This window comes from Odocoileus virginianus, chromosome 8 (genome assembly GCF_023699985.2).
Source record: "Odocoileus virginianus isolate 20LAN1187 ecotype Illinois chromosome 8, Ovbor_1.2, whole genome shotgun sequence".
Classification (NCBI taxonomy): Eukaryota; Metazoa; Chordata; class Mammalia; order Artiodactyla; family Cervidae; genus Odocoileus; species Odocoileus virginianus.
This window is the reverse complement of record NC_069681.1, coordinates 72871797-72890107: the sequence shown is the minus strand read 5'-3', so window position 1 is coordinate 72890107 and position 18311 is coordinate 72871797. Positions and strand designations below refer to the sequence as shown.

The window sequence follows — 18311 nt, the reverse complement described above, 5'->3', positions numbered from 1 at the left end:
ACCCTGGTCTGGCTGGTCCTCACTTCGGACTTGTCTCCTAGTAAGCCGATCAATGGTTCTATTTGTTTGGAAGCCAATGTGGTGAATCATTAGCAAGTGTGTGAACTCCCAATTATCCCAGTTATACCACCCATGGTGCCCTGAGTAGATGCTAATTGCATGAGAGAGAATACATGCTGAAGATCCATGTTATCAGTGTCTTGTTAGGAAGCAAAGACTTTGCTGAGGTCCCGGAGTAGCTGAAAACCGAGGGACCACGATTAGCAGTCATGCCTGTGTCCTGTGTCCTGGTCCAGAGAAGGATTTACTCTCTAGAGACACTACTCAGTCCATGACTAAATTCAGTGATTCTCCAACAATGACCATCTCCTAGTTTTTGTGTCTTGGAAATTTATTCTCCAAGTTCTTCTCAATCTCAGGGTCAACGATGTAATATTTACCTGTGACCAAATGGGCAAATAGATGGGGAAAAATGGAAACAGTGACAGACTTTATTTTCTTGGGCTCCAAAATCACTGGGGATGGTGACTGCTGTCATGAAATTAAAAGACACTTGCTCCTTGGTAGAAAAACTATGACAAACCTAGACAGTGTATTAAAAAGCAGAGTCATTACTTTACTGACAAAAGTCTGTATAGTCAAAGCTATGGTTTTTCCAGTAGTCATGTATGGATGTGAGAGTTGGACCATAAAGAAAGCTGAGCAACAAAGAATTGATGCTTCTGAACTGTGGTGCTGGAGAAGATTCTTGAGAGTCCCCTGGACTGCAAAGAGATCAAATCAGTCAATTCTAAAGTAAATCAACCCTGAATATTCATTGGAAGGACTGAAGCTGAAGCTTCAATCCTTTGGCCATCTGATGTGAAGAGCCGACACATTGAAAAAGACCCTGCTGCTGGGAAAAATTGAAAGCAAGAAGAGAAGGGGGTGAGAGAAGATGAGATGGCTGGATGGCGTCACCAACTCAATGGACATTGCTTTCGAGCAAACTCTGGGAAACAGTGAAGGACAGGGAAACCTGGTGTGCTTCAGGCCGTGGGCTCACAAAGAGTTGGACATGACTGAGCGACTGAAAATCAACAACAAATGGGCCTCAACTGGCCTTCCAAGTGCCAGGTACAGATGGGGCCGCCTCATCTGACACAAACAACCATGCCTGGGACCTGGGCGATATGTTCAGAGCAGTATCAGTGCAGAAGCAGATATGGGACGTCAGCGAAAAATGTCCAGCAGCCCATCTCAACTTTTTCACCCCAACAGTCCAGTATGACTGGGGGATTCAATAATCTCGTGACTGCACCACAAAACCCACTGGCAGGGCACCAGAAAGTCCACACTTCTTTCCTCGGTCTCCCCAAGAACTGAGGAGTGAAATAGGTGGTAGCATTAGGTCCTTCCTGGACAACATCTCACTGTGGCTCCGTTTCAAAGCAGGTATTCTGGGTCATCTGGTTTCTGGCTGGGATGTTTTGCTCCCATATCAGCTGGAGGCAGGGGAGATGGGATGGGGTGGGGTGGCAAACAGAAAAGCAAACAGCTCACCGATAATCAAAGGAAAGCAATTAGCAGAGATCTTCTAAGGTGGAGAAGAACTAATCTCTGCCTGGAATGTGAAGCATCACCATTCAAATGATATGACCTATACAAGCAAAACAGACGTCTTACGTCCACCCTTGATTGCTTCTCTTGTTGCTCAGATGGCTTAAATATTAATAAAGTCAACTTTCAAAAAAGAGAATTAAAATAGTTCATGTTAGTTTTATAAGGATGCTATAAGCTGTCTATCCTGGGTCGTTACTGACATTAACTTCATGGGTGAAAAATTTTTGAAAAGGGGTCTTGTTGGCAGATAAAAGTTGACACTGAGCTAACTTAAGTCATAATCCAAAACAAAATTAAACATATTTAAGTCATTTGACAAATAGAATGAGGACTGCTGCCAGCAAACCACTGATCAACACTGAATCTGCCTTCACCCATTACCTCGTCTCCCTACATCGCAAGGAAACAGCACTCCTGCCCAGCCCTCTCTGGGTGTCCTGTAAAGATGCCATCATCATTCATCAAGCTATGGCCAGTGGCTAGATTCTGGGCACATCTCAGCACAGCTAGCCTGCCTCCCAAGGTGGACCAGAAGTCTATTTCTCGCTTTAAAACAAATGACAAATGGTGTTCAGAAAAGTTGTTCCTAATTATCAAACACCAGGCCATAACAACAACAACAGGACCCTTGGGATGGAGCATCATAAAATATTAATAACAGAGCCGATTAATTCTAGTTGACACGGGCGGCTTAGGTGTTCATTAACCACATGCTAGTCAGGTCTCTCACCTCCTTAAGAGTTTATTCCCTCAGCCCCTCCTCCCTGGGCCCAGGATACAAAACAGTTCCCAGAAATCCCCGTCTGGGTCATCCCATCAGCCCTCCTGTCGTTTTCTGGATCATCTACTCTCCCTGTCCCCCAGATGCATTTCCTTGCCGGCTCTGACATCTCCCTGGTCTCACCTGGGAGTGTTGCTGCCTCTTGCTGGTAGTTCCCCTGAGAGGGCTCCCTGGTGTCTAAACTGAAAGACCTGCCAGTGCTCAGCCTTGCCCCAGGCTCTTCACCACACCCAGGGTCTGTTAGGCACATGCTGGTCCCCTGGAAGGTGATGCTGGCCAGATGCCATCTTTCTCCACAAGGCTGCTTCTCTCTGAGCCCGTGGAAACAGAGCAGTCTTCATCAGCTCCCTGCCCTTCTCTCCTCGGCAGTGGTCAGCTGCTTGGCTTCTGGTTCCTCTAAGGGAGGGTATGGTTTTTCTATTTGCCCCATGTTTTTTCTGCGTTTAGGGACCTAAAGCCACCACCCCCTGGCTCCCCAGCTCCTGCAGAGCCCTGCTCATGACGTCAGACTCTGGTCTGCAGCCTCTGATGGGGCTCCCGCTCCAGGACGGAACTCCCTCCTGGTCTCTGGGGCTCCGAGGCTCTCCAAGAACTCTGAGGAAGGTCAACTCAGAAACTGAAGCACTCAGTGACTCTCACTATCTTGGCTTCCTAGAAAGAGCCCTGGACTTGGAAGACAGGGTCCAGCCCCTGCTTAGTTGGATGACAGGGGCGTGAGTCCACCTCCCAGAGGGTAAGCTCCCCACTCTGTACAGAAGGAAAGTGCCAATTGCTGCCTGCAGCAACAATCGTGATGAGGAAAATCAAATGGGGCATCATGTCTTCAAGTCCATGGCATTAATAACAAGGAAGGGGATGCTTCTTGAGATCCAGAGACTTAAAAAACAGAGCAAGCACAGGTTATGTGTGGACCTCACCTAGATCCTAAAACACACCTAATAAAACCCTAAAAAGACAGGGCTGAGATGACCCAGAAAATATTTATGGGCTGAGCATCAATTGATACTGAAAAATGATTGCTAATTATTAGAGGTGATAACAAGCAGTGGAGTTACAGTGTTTCTATGTCACAACACAAACAAGGATAAGATGTATTAGTCATCAGTTCAGTTCAGTCACTCAGTCACGTCCAACTCTTAGCAACCCATGGGCTATAGTCCACAAGGCTGCTCTATCCAAGGGGATTCTCCAGGCAAGAATACTGGAGTGGGCTGCCATGCCCTCCTCCAGGGGATCTTCCCAACCCAGGTCTCCTGTATTGCAGGTGGATTCTTTACTGTCTAAGCCACCAGGGAAGCCCATAATGTAGGATATTTAGAGCCAAATGCTGACATATGCCAGGGTGAAATGCTGTCATGTCTAGGATTTGCAAAGAAAAAACAGGAGTGGGGAGTTCCCTGGCACTCCAGGGGTTAGGACTCGGTGCTTTCACTGCTGAGCGCCTGGGTTCAATTCCTGGTCTGGGAACTAAGATCACCCTGCAAGCTGTGAGGCGTGACTGAAAACAAGAAAGAAAATATTTATAACAATACGCGTATCTGACTGAGGGCAGAAGAGAAGGGGTGATAGGAGATGGTTGGATGACATCACCAATTCAGTCGACATGAACTTGGGCAAACTCCGAGAGACGGTGAGGGACAGGGGAGGCTGGCGTGCTGCAGTCCACGGGGCTGCAAGGAGTCGGACATGACGTGGTGACTGAACAACAACAGAAGGGTCTAGATGAAACAACTGTGGCAGCATCTTGAAACTGCTGAACCCGGGCAGTGAGTACACAGCAATTCCTTGTACTAGTCTCTCTACTCTTGTGTTTGTTGAATATCTGAATAATTTAGAAAACTGTAGAAATGAACATACTCAGGGAAGCCCAGGTGTATGTCAGGATAGCGGGAAGACTCAGGAACGAGGGAGCAAGGTCAGTGTGTCCGGGGGAGGAAGCATCTGTCCTCAGGGCTGGGTCCCTGCAGCACAAGGATCTGACTCTATGCTTCTCCAAGCCCTCTGAGAAAACCAAAGATCCAGTGGAATTGAACTGCGGTTCTGCTTCTGAGTTACAGACACAGGAGTATTAACACTTTCTGAACGTCTACATGTGCTACGGATTTAACATGTATTATTTCACTTAGACCTCAAGTCAAAGTGATGATAAGCAAACTAAAGTTCAGAGACGTCTGTAACTCAGCCAAGGTCACACAGTGCAGTGAGTAGCCGGGGCTTGGAGCCCAACTCAGCTCTGTCTGTCTCCACAATCTGTGCTTCCTCCCCAGCTTCATGACACATCGATGGAAAAAACGCAGCTGGAAGTGAAATAAATCTTAACCAGGTGTTGGAGGCAGAAGTTTGCCACCTGGCCTGGAGAGGTTCATTGAAATGATGGCATAATTTCCTAACCTTTTAGCTAATAAAACAACTAATAGATATTTTAGGGGGGAAAATGTGGGGAGTGGGGTGGAGAGGGAAACAAAATGAATGTGTTGTTCGCAGCCAATACTTTGAGAAAGAATTTTTCCTGAAATGATATAAAACCCATATTGGAGAATAATATACAATCAAGCTGGTTGTTTCCTATTTTTGGCCTTATTTCTACTCATCTTTGACTCAGCAGTTGTACCCAATTTGCCTTGGAGGAATGACGAAACCAAATAGCTTTTTAAACATCATTTTAAAGATCAAAGGATTTCCATTTGAAGATCAAAGCATAATGGATATTTTTTTGGTAAGAGCACACATTCAAAATGTATTGGGCAGTTTTTGTGTTTTGTTTTTAACATAACTTGTTTCAAAAGAGCCTGGGAGAGTGTGGCCTGTGGTGGAGTGGATGAGCTTTTTGGTCTGAAAACCCTGTTGATGGTGCTCTCTGACAGTCCGGAGGGATGAGGTGGGGACGGAAGTGGGAGAGGGAGTTCAGGATGTGGGGGGGGTGGTGGTCAGAAACACATGTATACCTATGGCCGATTCAGGTTGATGTATGGTAAAAGCCATCACTATAGTGTAAAGTCATTATCCTCCAATTAAAAAAAAAAGAAAAAAACCAACCCCTGCTGATGTGTTTCAGGCTCTGTCCTCTGGTTCTGGGCAGATGACACTCCACGAGGAGGCCCAGATGGCCAGCGAGGACCATGTCCTGGCTGTGCAGAGCAGCCTTGATGCGATGAACGCTGGGGGACACGAGGAGGCTGTGGCCCAGACAGAGGAGCAGAGAGGAATTTCCGAGAGGCAGATGTGTGTCTAGATTTCCCCTGAGTGCTGGCTCAGGTGGGGCAGAGTGGGAGGGTGGGGGACATTGAAGCCTGTGCATCAGTGTTCGCAAAGGACAGAAAACCACGTGGGGGATGCGGTGATGGCTTAGGGCCCGAGGAGACCAGCCGCATGGCTTCCTCTACCCAGGCCTCAGTGAGCTTGGGGAAAGCACATAAACGAAAGAATTCCACCACCTGGCTGGCCCAAGGCAGGGGCAGCAACCAGAACTCTTGACCTTGAACCTGGAGAAGATCAGCATAGGGTCCACCCCACCTGCCTCCTGCCAACTCTGATGAGCAGAAAGGTCTGGGACAAGACTGGGGCCTGCTTGTTGCTCCTTCAGACTTAAGGCACAGCTGGGAAACTAGGCGTTTGCATCAAACACACCCAGCCTTTCTTCTTGCTTTGATGAAACACCTAAAACACCAGGACACCCCCTACTACACACCAAGGAAGAAAAATAATGTAAAGGGGAGAAAACAATAGCTTGTCCCCTTACATGATATTTTAGGCATTTGTCTGAACTGTATTTGTAAAGGAAGTGGCCACTGGGAGATTTTCTTCCAGTGGGAAAAAAAAAAATGCATGAGTTATGCATTAGGAATAAAGAGGGAGGGATAAACAGCAAGGTCCTACTGTACAGCGAGGGAACTACATTCAACGTCCTGAGAGAAACCATAATGGAAACCAGTATGAAAAAGAATGTATAAATGCATAACTGAGTCACTTTGCTATAAGCAGAAAGTAACACAACATTGCAAGTTAACTCTAGTTCAATTTTTTAAAAAAGGAATAAAGAGGGAAAGATATTACCAAAACATTGAAACATGGAATTCTTCCAACTTAGCTCATTTTTAAGACCATGTAGAGTAACGGTGTGCATGACAGACTGTTCCATAGGCAGAACGGTAGGGCTATCTTCTGGTGAAGAACACTGGGAATATGGGTTGGCAAGAGGTGTTCTGAACAACCAAATATCTCTAAGTTCTTAGCATCTCTACTGTACACAAACTACCTGGTGAGAAAAATGCTCCACCCAGAAGAAACAAACTGCAAATCAAGAAAAATCATTTTGCTCATCCCCTTGGCATTTCTTACTTCACTATACTTTCTAGACACCTAATTCTCTTTCTCAGTTTCTTTTCTCTAAGTCATAAGAACAGGCGGATTTATGTCCAAATCACACAGGTTAATTTTGGAAGCCGATTCCACTCATGAGGAAAGGCAGAAACCGTTTCATGAAACTTTAAGGTTTACCAAAATCACGCAAAAGTCTGGGGGCTTAGATAAATCAATAAAATGTTTGGGTATTTTCACTGGATGAATTAGGGGCACAGAGGGGTACTTGGAATCTCCAGGTACCATTTCAAAATGGTCATTTGGCACAAAAGGGGTTTTGGAATTGATGTAGAAAGATTTTGGTACTGTTTCTTATGAGCACGTTCCTGAGAAAAACGGCTAGATGTGGCTGTTCGTTAGACTTTGCCAGTGACTTGGACCTGCTTTTAGGACTTGGCAGGCTGTGCTCGAGGCCCTCTTTCGGGCATCAGAGCTAAACTGAGGGACAGTGACGGGCAGGGTTCGGCCATGGAGCCAGGATACCTGGGTGCTGGGGCAGCAGGGAGGACCAGAGCCCCATCTGCGCTTCTCTCAAGCCACCAGCTGAAAGGGCCCGGTCACTAGAGGTTGAGTGACAGCCTGCACCCTCGGTGGCCACTTGCAACAGGAGCGATCGCCCTGGCACCAGATGCAAGAAAGCTGCAGGTTCACCTTCCTCACCTCGCTGGGTTTCTGCATTTCCACTTGGTCAACAAATATTTACGGGGTCTTCCCCGGTGGCTCAGTGGTTAAAAATCCACTGGTGTGGAAAGATCCCACATGCTGTGGAGCAGCTAAGCCTGTGCACCACAATTACGGACGTGCACCCTAGAGCCCATGTTCTGCCGGAGAAGCCGCTGTGATGAGAAGCCTGCACAACGCAAAGAAGAGCAGTCTCCGCTGGCCGAAACTAGAGAAACCTGAGTAGCAACAAAGTCTCAGTGAAGCCAAAGAGAAGAAATTAACTCAATTAAAAGAAAACAAATATTTACAGAGCTTCCTTATGTGCCAGACTGACAGCTGGAGAGAGAGGCGTGGATGAACTCAAACATTACAGGAGGTGGGGAAGCAGGCACGGGGATGTGGGGGGAGAGACAAAATCCTCAGGGTCTCTCAAAGAGGGAGCCGGTTTGTGACTCTTCAGATGGGGGGACAGGGCCGCCCCCACCCTGGCCCGGGCCGCACCTCCCCCAGCAGCTCCTCAGCTGCGGGGAGTCCGAGCAGGAGTGAAAGGAGCCAGGCAGGTGGCAGACGAACAACTGGGAGAGCAGAGTCCTCTCTCCAGAGCAGCTGCCTCTCCAGGCTGCCCATGGACCACCCAGGAAATCTGGGAGCCGCTGGGGGGAGGAGGAAGGAGTGAGGGGCGCTGGGAGGCCTGGAGTCCCTGAACTAACCTCCCCAGGAGCCCCAGTGTGAGGCCAGATCTGGGAGAAAGGAAGCTGTGACCCCACGTTTCCTCCTGCACACCCATGTTCACACCCTCCCTCCACCCGCTAATCGACTGTCCCGGTAAGGAGTTTACAGCGTGCTCAGGGAAGAGACTCCAAAATGCCTGAGGCAGAGACCACGTTTAAACTCCGGTTATCTCTTGATCCGCCTGAACATATGAAAGTGAACTTTGAACAGGATAAGTGCTTTTAGAAATTACATTCTCTTTGAATCTGAAAAAGTATGTGTATGTCTGTATAACTGAATCACTTTGCTATACACCTGAAACTAATACACATTGTAAATCAACTATACTTCCATAAAAAATAAGTATTTTTTAATTTACTTTTTTTTTCAAGCAACCACAAGCTGAGAGCCCAAGACACCCTTCAACATCACAACCTTCCTGACAAACCAAAGCCCAGCCCCTGACCTTTTGCTGGCCAGAGACTCAGGTTTGATCCCTGGGTCAGGAAGATCCCCTGGAGAAGGAAATGGCAACACACTCCAGTATCCTTGCCTGGAGAATCCCATGGACAGAGGAGCCTGGCGGGCTACAGTCCAGGGGTCGCAAAGAGTCGGACAGGACTCAGCAACTGATCACAGCACTGGTCAGTGTGCTGTCACTCATCATAAACTCAGTTTCATAAATTCTAACACCTCCCACCCTCTACGAGTCTCCATCTCTAATAGATGAAGACAGTCTCCTTATAGGAAATCTCTCGCCCAAGACTGCAGGGCTCGCCATGGCTGAGCCAGGATTCAGACAGGCTCAGAGCTCTGTGATCCCCTCTGACTCGAGCCTCCGCCACACAGGCTCTCATCCTTTCTGTGCATCCCCATCCTCACAGCTCTGTCTTCCATCCTGTCTCCAGTGGGCAGCCTCTCTCGACTTCTCAAGCCAGAGGCTACCTGGGATCGCCGCCTCTTCCAGACGTCCCCTGTGCCGCTAACTCCCCATTCAGGCTTGTTCTGAGGACCCCACGGGCCAGAGATCCCGCCCAGGTCAGCTCAGACTTGGTGAAGGGTTGTCTTACGCTGCCTTCCTTGCAATGTTTTCCTGTCCAATGTTTGAGAAGAGTTTTAGAATTTTGCTTGGAAAGTCTCATTGTCCTCAGAAACGACTCATGATCTCTTAGCAATCACTGTGTATATATGGGAGAATTCTTGAGATACAGAAGAGCCTGTAAAATTTTTTGCAAATAGGATAAAACAGTGCTTATTTCGCTTGACAGTTATTAAGACTGACATCCATGTATTAGTTTCAATTTGTAGAGGCATCTCCCTATTTTTAGAAGCTATGAACATGTTGTTTTTGGAGATTAAAGAATTTTGTGGGTCCTTGACAACCTAGACACAAGCCCTGTGTCTGCTGTCCAATGGGGAGAAGAGGCCTGCTCACCCTCAGCTGTGTGGCCTGTGTATTAACAGACCACCTTAAAGCCCAGTCCTGCCCCCACCAGTCACGGCTTCAGACAGAGATTTTTGTCCAGCTGACTGATAAAGTCTTACAACGACTAGCACAGCTGCCATAAAATAAATGCTAATGGACTCAGGAAAAATGTCATAAATACACAAAAAAATCACAACTTCAACCACAGAGCCTTCAATCCTATACTCTTCAGCCCCTTTCCTAAAATATCTAGCCATTTGAGATAATATTCCTGATACTTCTCAAAATATTTGCATTCTCCTTCCTAAAAGCAACACAAAACAAAAATGCTTTGATTTCATTGCTTTGAAAGATGGTACAAGAAGACAGGACCTAAATAAAACAGAACATAAATATCAGAGGGTCTCTGGAATTACTCCACTTCTAGATTTTTGTTTCTTGAGTAGCTAGTTCTAGGATCCCTTCCAAGTAGTTAGAGGGGAGCCGTGCTCATAATCTCCTGGACCTCCGTGCCCCTAAGGTGGCCAAGGCCTCCTATTACCTGCACATTGTCCTTGGGCTCAGGTCATTTTCCTTCAGTAAATTTTAACCAGATGCAATCTGATAACATTTTAACACATACAACTAAACCAAACCTACTCACATGCCCAGCAGTTAGGAGAGGAGTAGGGGCCACTGAGGCTCTGTAAGAAATAAAGGGGGTGGGGGGGGCAGCCCCTGCTTTGCTGGACCAACCAGTAGGTCACATGATGCTGTCTCAACACCAGGAACAAAAAATAATTCATCAAAAACAAAACAAAACCTGGGTATACTTGGAATGAACAGAATCTACACGAACAAAATGCATTCTTCGATGAGCAGAACTTCAGGGCAGATACCCTTTAGCACATCACTGGGGCCGAGAGCAAGAGGCCTGGCTTTTAAACATGCTTTGCTAATATTGCTGACACAGCACTTCTCCACCTGAAGATCACTATGTTATTTTCTATTTTCTGCATGTCCACACCCCATATAAGCCTCTGTTTCACCTGGGGGCAGGCCCAGAGACCTGAAAGTCAGATTTCATGTTGCCCTTGAGAGGGCATGGTTTCTGTTTCATCCATCATGTGCTCACATTGAAAACCAAGAGGAGGAAGGGAAACCCCAGAAGGAGAGATAGGGAAAAGGAGAGGGGGTCCTGGGGACCCTGGCCCGGCACTGCCCACCTCTTTCCGTTACTGTCCCGGAGCATTGCTCTGCCCATCACTCTGGACTTCGTCTCCAGCTCCTGCACCTCCTCCAGCAGTGTTTTCTTGCAGGTGTGCTTGGCCCTGTGTCCAAGGAAAAGACAAGAAAGACATGACATGTGAACTCAGCCGTGACAACAGGCTGCTCCCCCATGGGCCCTCTCTGATGTCCTCTGACCCAGGCTGGGGCTCAGGGACACCGTGGAACATGCGCCAGCCCTGTGCCTGGCAAGGGCTCCGCCTCTGCAACCTGGGAAGCACCCCAAGTCCTGCAGAATGGGCCCAGGCCATGGGTGTCAGCAAATGATCCCCTAAGAGCATTGCTTGTGGCTGCAGAGTGGGCTGATATCCTCCAAGTCCAGACAGAAGCCCAGGGTTCCTGCAGGGTCACAGGTCTACCTCGAAAGCTGTCTACTGCAGGACCTAAAGACCCAGAAGTTGTTCTAATCCTCACCCAAGTGGACATATGCAGGTTCTTTGGACTGTGCCCCAACTGTAAGGTCAAGAGCCGGGGGAAACAGTCTTCTCTCTCCTTTTAGGGTAAAAAACGTCACAGCAAGATGGAGTTATGATGCCAGAGGTCACTGTTGTCATGCCAAACCCTTGATCTGAAATTCGGGTCAACACAAATATCCAGGCACAGATTTCCTTTCTTCTCTTGCAGACTTCAGAAGCGTAAAACAACAAACACAGTAGCAAAACAGGCTGGCCTTTCCAGCCTGTAAATCTCAAACTCTCTCCCTGACCTGCGAAGAGTTACCTGCATCTTCTCCTGATTAAACTAAGAGACACCTCACAATGTTTCAATAAGTGTCTGATTGCAAAGGTCTTCCTAAAATTGAGATTAAACAGAATGGCTGGTTGGAAGCTATACAGGCGAAGAAAGGGCATTGATGGAGACACAGGTTAGAAATGAGAAAAGAGAAACTGTAAAAAAGCAAAAGACTCTAGCAGAGCAGCACAGGGCAGTGTTTTTCTGAAAAACTTTTTCTAGTTTTTCTGCAGAAGCGCATGTGGGCTGCCCATCAAGCACCCAGACTCAGAGACAGAATCAGAACCAAATTGAGTGTGTCTGCAAAGACATGGCACAATGCAGTGGAACCTTCTGGAGACCTGAGCTGCTCCACGGAACCACGTGCTCCCATCCACCTTCCACCCTCAAGGAGTCTGGGAAGACAGCGCCCAGTTGTCTGCTGACACCCCAAGTTCATTTCCGGTGGAGAGTCAGAGCGGAGGCTCTGTGTAAGTGTAGGTCATTTATTTCCCCACAGGAAACAAGAACTGAACCACACAGTTTTCACACATAATTCCTTAACCACACCAAGCAGTGTCCTGAGACTCAGGGGCGATTAAAACACTGCAGTTCAAAGCGGAGACAGGGAAATTTTCATTTAAACAAGAAATGAGAAAATGTTTAACTTTCTGCTGGAAAGAAGACAAAAAGAACGTGACACTGTTCACTATGAATGAATGTGCCAGGCCCAAAGTCCACCTTTGATCTCAACTGGGCTTCTGGGCTGTATTGATAACAGCCATCTGGGTAAACAGCCAGCCCCGCTCCACTTGGATTCACCCCAGATACACGGGTCCTGTGGAGTGTGTCTGCCTTGTCCTTACTGTTTCAGGAATGTCTTCACTCCAGCATCCTCCCTTCCTTCTTCCTTTCTCGCCCACAGAGCAAGCAGTGCTCATCAACCTCTAGACCAGCCCCGAGTGTTATTCTCTGGGTTGGGGTAGGGGAAGGGAAACACGAAGAAGTAGGCTTGAAACAGGAAGGCTGGACCACAGGGCGCAGAGCACCAGAAACCTACAGCTTGGGCCAAGAGAAAAGAGACTTTGACCCATGGGACTGAAGCTGCCAGTTTTCACTCATTCATAAAATTGCTCAAGAAGGAAGTAAGCATGTTGATTCTACTAGGCCTTGTTTACATCCCCAGTAGATGAAAATGTATTCATAGCCAAGAGTTATTCAGCAATTTTGTAGTATTTCCACAAAGCTAGTTCCCGGGAGTCAGCCTGGGAAGTTAACCAGTATGAGAACATGGCTAGTCTTCCTGCCTGGAGCACTTCAGTAGAGTTGATGCTAGAAATTTAAAACCATGTTTTTGGGGACTGTCCTGGCGGTCCAGAGGCTAAGACTCTGAGCTCCCAATGCAGGGGCCCTGGGTTCAATTTCTGGTCAGGGAACTAGATCCTGAATTTGTGGTTGCTGTTTAGTCCCTAAGTTGTGTCTGACTCTTTTGCGACCCCATGGACTGTGGCCCACCAGGATCCTCTGTCCATGGAATTCTCCAGGCAAGAATACTGGAGTGGGTTGCCATTCCAGGGCATCTTCCCGAACCAGGGATCAAACCTGAGTCTCCTGCATTGGCAGGCGGATTCTTTACCACCAGAGAAGCCACCAGGCAATCCCAGATCCTGCCTGCTGCAACTAAAAATTCCACATGCCACAACAAAGACTGAAGATCCCACGTGCCGCAACTAAGACCCAGTGCAGTCAAATAAATAAATAAAAATAGCTAAAAATATTTTTCTTCAAGAATCTTTACCTAATAAGGCCTTACTTAGAGAAATGATTCTAAGACCTCCCCTGCCAAAGTCTACATTTGTCATCAACTAAAATCTAATACTTCTAAGTTTCAAAAAGCCAGCCACTAAGTATTAACCACTGGCAAGGAAATCAGGTCTCAGGTCTACATGAGCTGGGGTTGGGTTTGTTCTGAATCACAGCTTGGGCAGAGTGAACCCAATTACCTGTGGATGGCTGTTTCCCAGGGCTCCTCCCCCAACCCCATGTCCAGAGGCCAGGTGAGCACAGAAGAGCAGGTGGGGATGCTTAGACCCTGTAAGAGTGTGTGGCAGTCCACACTGAACCTTCAGATAGAATGAAAGGTATTCTCCAGGTTATCAGAGATTTTTGAAATAAGTAAGTCGGCCTAAAACCCTGAACTTTTCATCTTCTTGTTTCTGAATTATTTTTCCTGGACTCCTTTTCCTTTTTTTCCTTATGGAAGGAGAACAAGTCAGAAGGAAACATTAGATTCTAAATGTGGATGAAAATGTAAATAGAATGTGCCTTAAAAGAAATTAGTCTAGTTGGAATGCTTTTTTTTTTAATCAAGGCCCCATTGTACACAGAAATTTCTTATTACCTTTAATTTCCACTTAACTGCCTATCGGGGATTATAATAAGGAAATGAAGTCATTCTGGACTTGCCGAATGTACTGTGTGCTGACTGGTAAGGTATAGGAGATACAGTTAGATAAAAAGAGATGGGTCCCTGAGTTCTGTGGCCTTGAGCTTTATATTATTTTTATAAAGCAACGTAAGTGAATTGTTGCTTTATGAGCATAAGTACATGGGAGCTTACCTAAGAATGTTGTCATGGGTAAACATTTTGGAAGCACATGAGCTAAAGGATATTAAAGTAGTTCTGGACAATTTAAACTGCATGCATCTAATAAAAATATTCATTAGCCAGGTAGCATCTATCATCAATTATTTTAATAAAAGATGTGTTAGTTTAGTCCCTCATGAAAATTCTGGTTAACAGAGTAACAGAAGAAGTTTTTTTGCAAAGTCCAAATCTGCCTTAACATACTTTAATAATGGACTTTCATTCAGAAATTTGATAGACTTCACTGAAAAAAATCACCAAATTGCCTCATGCTATTTTTTCTTCCTTACGCTTAACTGTGCAGGTCCTGAAAATGGGAGAGAGACTGGGCGAAGAAAGAGGGAAAATGCAGGAAGACAGAGCAACCTGCGTGCACAGAAATGCACAGTTAAGTCCCCTATATACGAACCATCAAGTTGCGAACTTTCAAAGATGAGAATGTGTATTTGGTTCCAGCATGGAGCCAGCACCTGCTCCATGCACATCAGGTGTGAGGGACACTGCAGCTGGCCCGCCTCCTGCTGCTGACGACCCTTCAGCTCTCCCACCTCCCACCTCCCCTCCCTCCGCTGCTCGATAACTCTCCTTGTCTGTTCACTCGATGCCAGCACCTGTGTGCCTGCTATTGTACTACGAGGTACTGTACCGTAAGATTAAAAATGCTTTATTTTTTGTTTTGTTTTTTATGTATTACTTGTGTTAAGAGTACTATAGGTCACTACAATACTATATAGCTGATTATGTTATTTATAGTTGGGTACCTAGGCTAAGTTTGTTGGACGTATGAACAAATGGATTTAGCAAACACACTCTTGGAATGGAACTCGTTTGTATGTAAGGGACTCCCTGTATGTGAAAAGGCAGGACTGCTTTGCGCTGGAATTTAAAAGAGAGTTAAATAGAGTTAACCGCCAAATCTCAAAATAAAACGAAAAGGTCTTAAGACTGGCCCAAGGCAAGATGAAAGAATCACAGCAAATTTACAGAAGGTTCCAGACACTGCCCCAAGCTGATTCAGCTGCCCTGACTCCCTATCATGTCACACAAGCTGTCTTCTCCAGAGTCCAGGGTGCATCCTGGCACATCACGTGACAAGAAACATTCTACAGTCTGAACCAAATGACGAGCAATTTTCTGGACAATTGGGATTAATATTTTTGTTCATTGTGTAGGAAGGAAAAACAGGACAGCTTTGTAAAGCTGAAGAAAGAGAAATGACAGGTAAGTGTCATGGCCTCATTAGAGGTAAGCAACTCATAATACACTTTCCCTGGGAGAAGCCTCTGAATTTACTTGAAGTGAAGTGAAGTGAAAATCACTCAGTTGTGTCTGACTCTTTGTGATCCCATGGACTGTACAGTCCATGGAATTCTCCAGGCCAGAATACTGGAGTGGGTAGCCTTTCCCTTCTCCAGGGGATCTTCTCAACCCAGGGATCGAAACCAGGCCTCCCGCATTGCAGGCGGATTCTTTACCAGCTGAGATATCAGGAAAGCTCCCGAATTTACTTGACTCAACAATAAATATTTCAGGCTGGGAGTATAATAGGAGATAAAAGATGGACTCCTTGATCAGAAGCAAAATGTCCAAAGAAACTTGCTGAATTCTTGCTTTTGAGGAGAGGGATAAGTATAGTTTAGACATTAACTATGTATTACTGGTCATATATTTTGGGCAAACACTCTGGGTCAGAGGCTATACATGCCATACAATCCAAATTAAATGAGACAAAAATGCATTTCAGGAGATGGGGCTGGAATTCAGAGGGGCCTTTCCTGCGCCTACCTGGCTGGCAACCGCCTTGGAAAGAAGTGACTTCCCTTTCCAAATAGGAGCTGGAAGCAGTGTCCTTGTTAAAATATAAATAGCGCTAATCTGGCAGTGCCAGGAACCCACCTCCCCCCCAAAAAAAAATCCCGTTGGAGAGGATAGATAATTTGCTTCACACAGACATGGAACTCTTCCTTGGAATGTATTAGAAAAGATCCAGAAAACAGAGGAGGTGGCAGAGATATTACAATCTGCAAATACTCTCTTTTGAAATGGTAGAAAGATACTCCTGCCAGCATCTCACTTAGTAAATACATCAGTCTCAGCAAAAATGTATGGCAGAAACCAACACAATACTGTAAAGCAATTATCCTTCAATTAAAAACAAATTTAAAATTGTGTACTAATAAAATTCTTTCATGACATTAATTTGATAGTTGAATTAAAAGAGACCAAGATTAATCTATAATCAAGTTACTAGTCTCAAACTATACACTAAAAAGTGATCTGATGTAATCAAGACCACATTCTATTTACCTAAACTAACTTGATGATCTTGCAAAACTGAAGAAATTTGGCAAGGCAATGTATCGTGCCATAATTGGGCTGTGTTATTAGCACAAGTCATAGAACTCAGATTTTCTTTCAGTTCATTTATTAGATTAAGAATACATCTTTCTTGGGTATCATAGTTTGATTTCCAAGGATTCAAATTCTGCTATTTATAGAACACAGTTTTAGCAGATAAAATGGAAGTAGTGATAAATCAAAATTTTTGAGAAATCACAGTTATTTAATTTTCACTGACAGTTGTAAAACTTAGTGAAGAGAAGGAAAAAAAGAAAACACCCAAAATATGTGCTATAAAATCCTCTCTCCCACCTTCTCTCTCTGCAGATCATTGGTTGTCAAGATAATGCCAAGATAAAGATTTTTTTCAAAATACACTCCTACATGTCAGGTAGGAGCAGTTCTCATTGAGTGGGGGAGGAAGGGAGAGAGAAAAATGAAATCTGATGTCTTCTCCTGGAAGGTTTGGAATCAAGTCTCAGTTCTCTACCTTAGAGATGCCAAGTAATTATGCTTTGCCCAAAGTAATACCAATCCAGGAGCCTCAATCCAGGAGCCTTGATTTTCAGGGAAGTTGGCAACAGTATAAGTCATCAGGTCTAACCCTGTCCTCAAAAATCAACCTGATCTCTTTTGCAATATTCCTTCTTTTCCCTGCAGATGAAATAAAGTTTATTTTATCTTGGAACCTCGTAGCTTTTTTTCACATTGTAAATAAGATAGTTAGAAAATAATATATTTTGAAACACAAACAAAAATTGAGCATAAGTTATTTCCTATTGAACCTATGTGATAATTTTGTCATTGTGATTAATCTTCTCATAGAATTGTAAACTGACACTTCAGGAAAATTATATTTGAAGGATTCTCACTGGGAGTAATTTGGAAAAACAGAGACTACTTGATTCTAAGCATCTGGTGATTTGAAATGACGTACATATACACACAATTTCCCTTTAAGCATGGAGTTTAAAGCCAGACTATATTTGTGATCACTCAGCATTGATAAAAATCAATGAATTTTGAGGGGCTTGTCTAGTGATCCAGTGGTTACAGATCTGCCTTGTAATACAGGGGATGCTGGTTCAATCCCTGGCCAGGGAACTAAGATCCCACATGCCTGGAGGAGCTGAGTCCTCACACTGCAACTACGGAGTTCACATCACAACTGCAGAGTTCATGCAACACAAAGAAAGATCCTACATGATGCGATGAAGCTCTCGTGTGCTGCAACTAAGACCCGACACAGCTAAATTTTTTTAAAAAATCAATGAATTTTGAGTTACGCTTCTTAACCCTGGTGGAATGGATCTGTACTCAGAAATTCTCCCTTATAATCCTGTACAAGCAACACCTCTCTTGACATTCACACAGTCTGACTCCTTTCCTACTATATTCTCCTATCAAGGTAAAGCACAGGTTAAAAGAAAACAAAACAAAACAAGCCAACATCCTTTATATCTGCTGTGGCAGGTGGCAGGAGACCTGTGACTTCAGAAATCTCACAGCATCTAACACCCTATGAAGGGGCTTGCTAAAGACTAATAGAGGACACAGGACAAGACCTGGGGTATCACTTTATCTCTCACTTACGCTCTCCATGCCACGTCTTCGATCAGACATGCGGTGGGAACCAGAAATAATCCCAGCCAGAAGTGCGCAGAGCTCAGAACCATGGTTGCCTGCAAAAACCAGAAGTGACACATGCATTAACACTGCTGAGAGAGAGAAATGTAATTCAATCAGTATAAAACGCTTCTTAAGCAAAAGAAGGTTATTAAGTTCAATGAAAGCTGAAATACACA

The 18311-nt window shown here is 45.3% G+C and overlaps 1 protein-coding gene across 1 annotated transcript in view; it reads right to left on the bottom strand.

Annotated features, from left to right (window-relative positions):
* Window positions 1-18311, bottom strand: part of ATP8A2 (ATPase phospholipid transporting 8A2) — a 447047-nt gene that overhangs the window by 37992 nt on the left and 390744 nt on the right. The window contains exons 34-35 of the mRNA XM_070471693.1: window positions 18100-18188; window positions 10748-10852 (exon numbers count right to left, since the gene is read on the bottom strand). Coding sequence (XP_070327794.1) covers window positions 10748-10852; window positions 18100-18188 — 194 coding nt within the window. The remainder of the gene's footprint in view (window positions 1-10747; window positions 10853-18099; window positions 18189-18311) is intronic.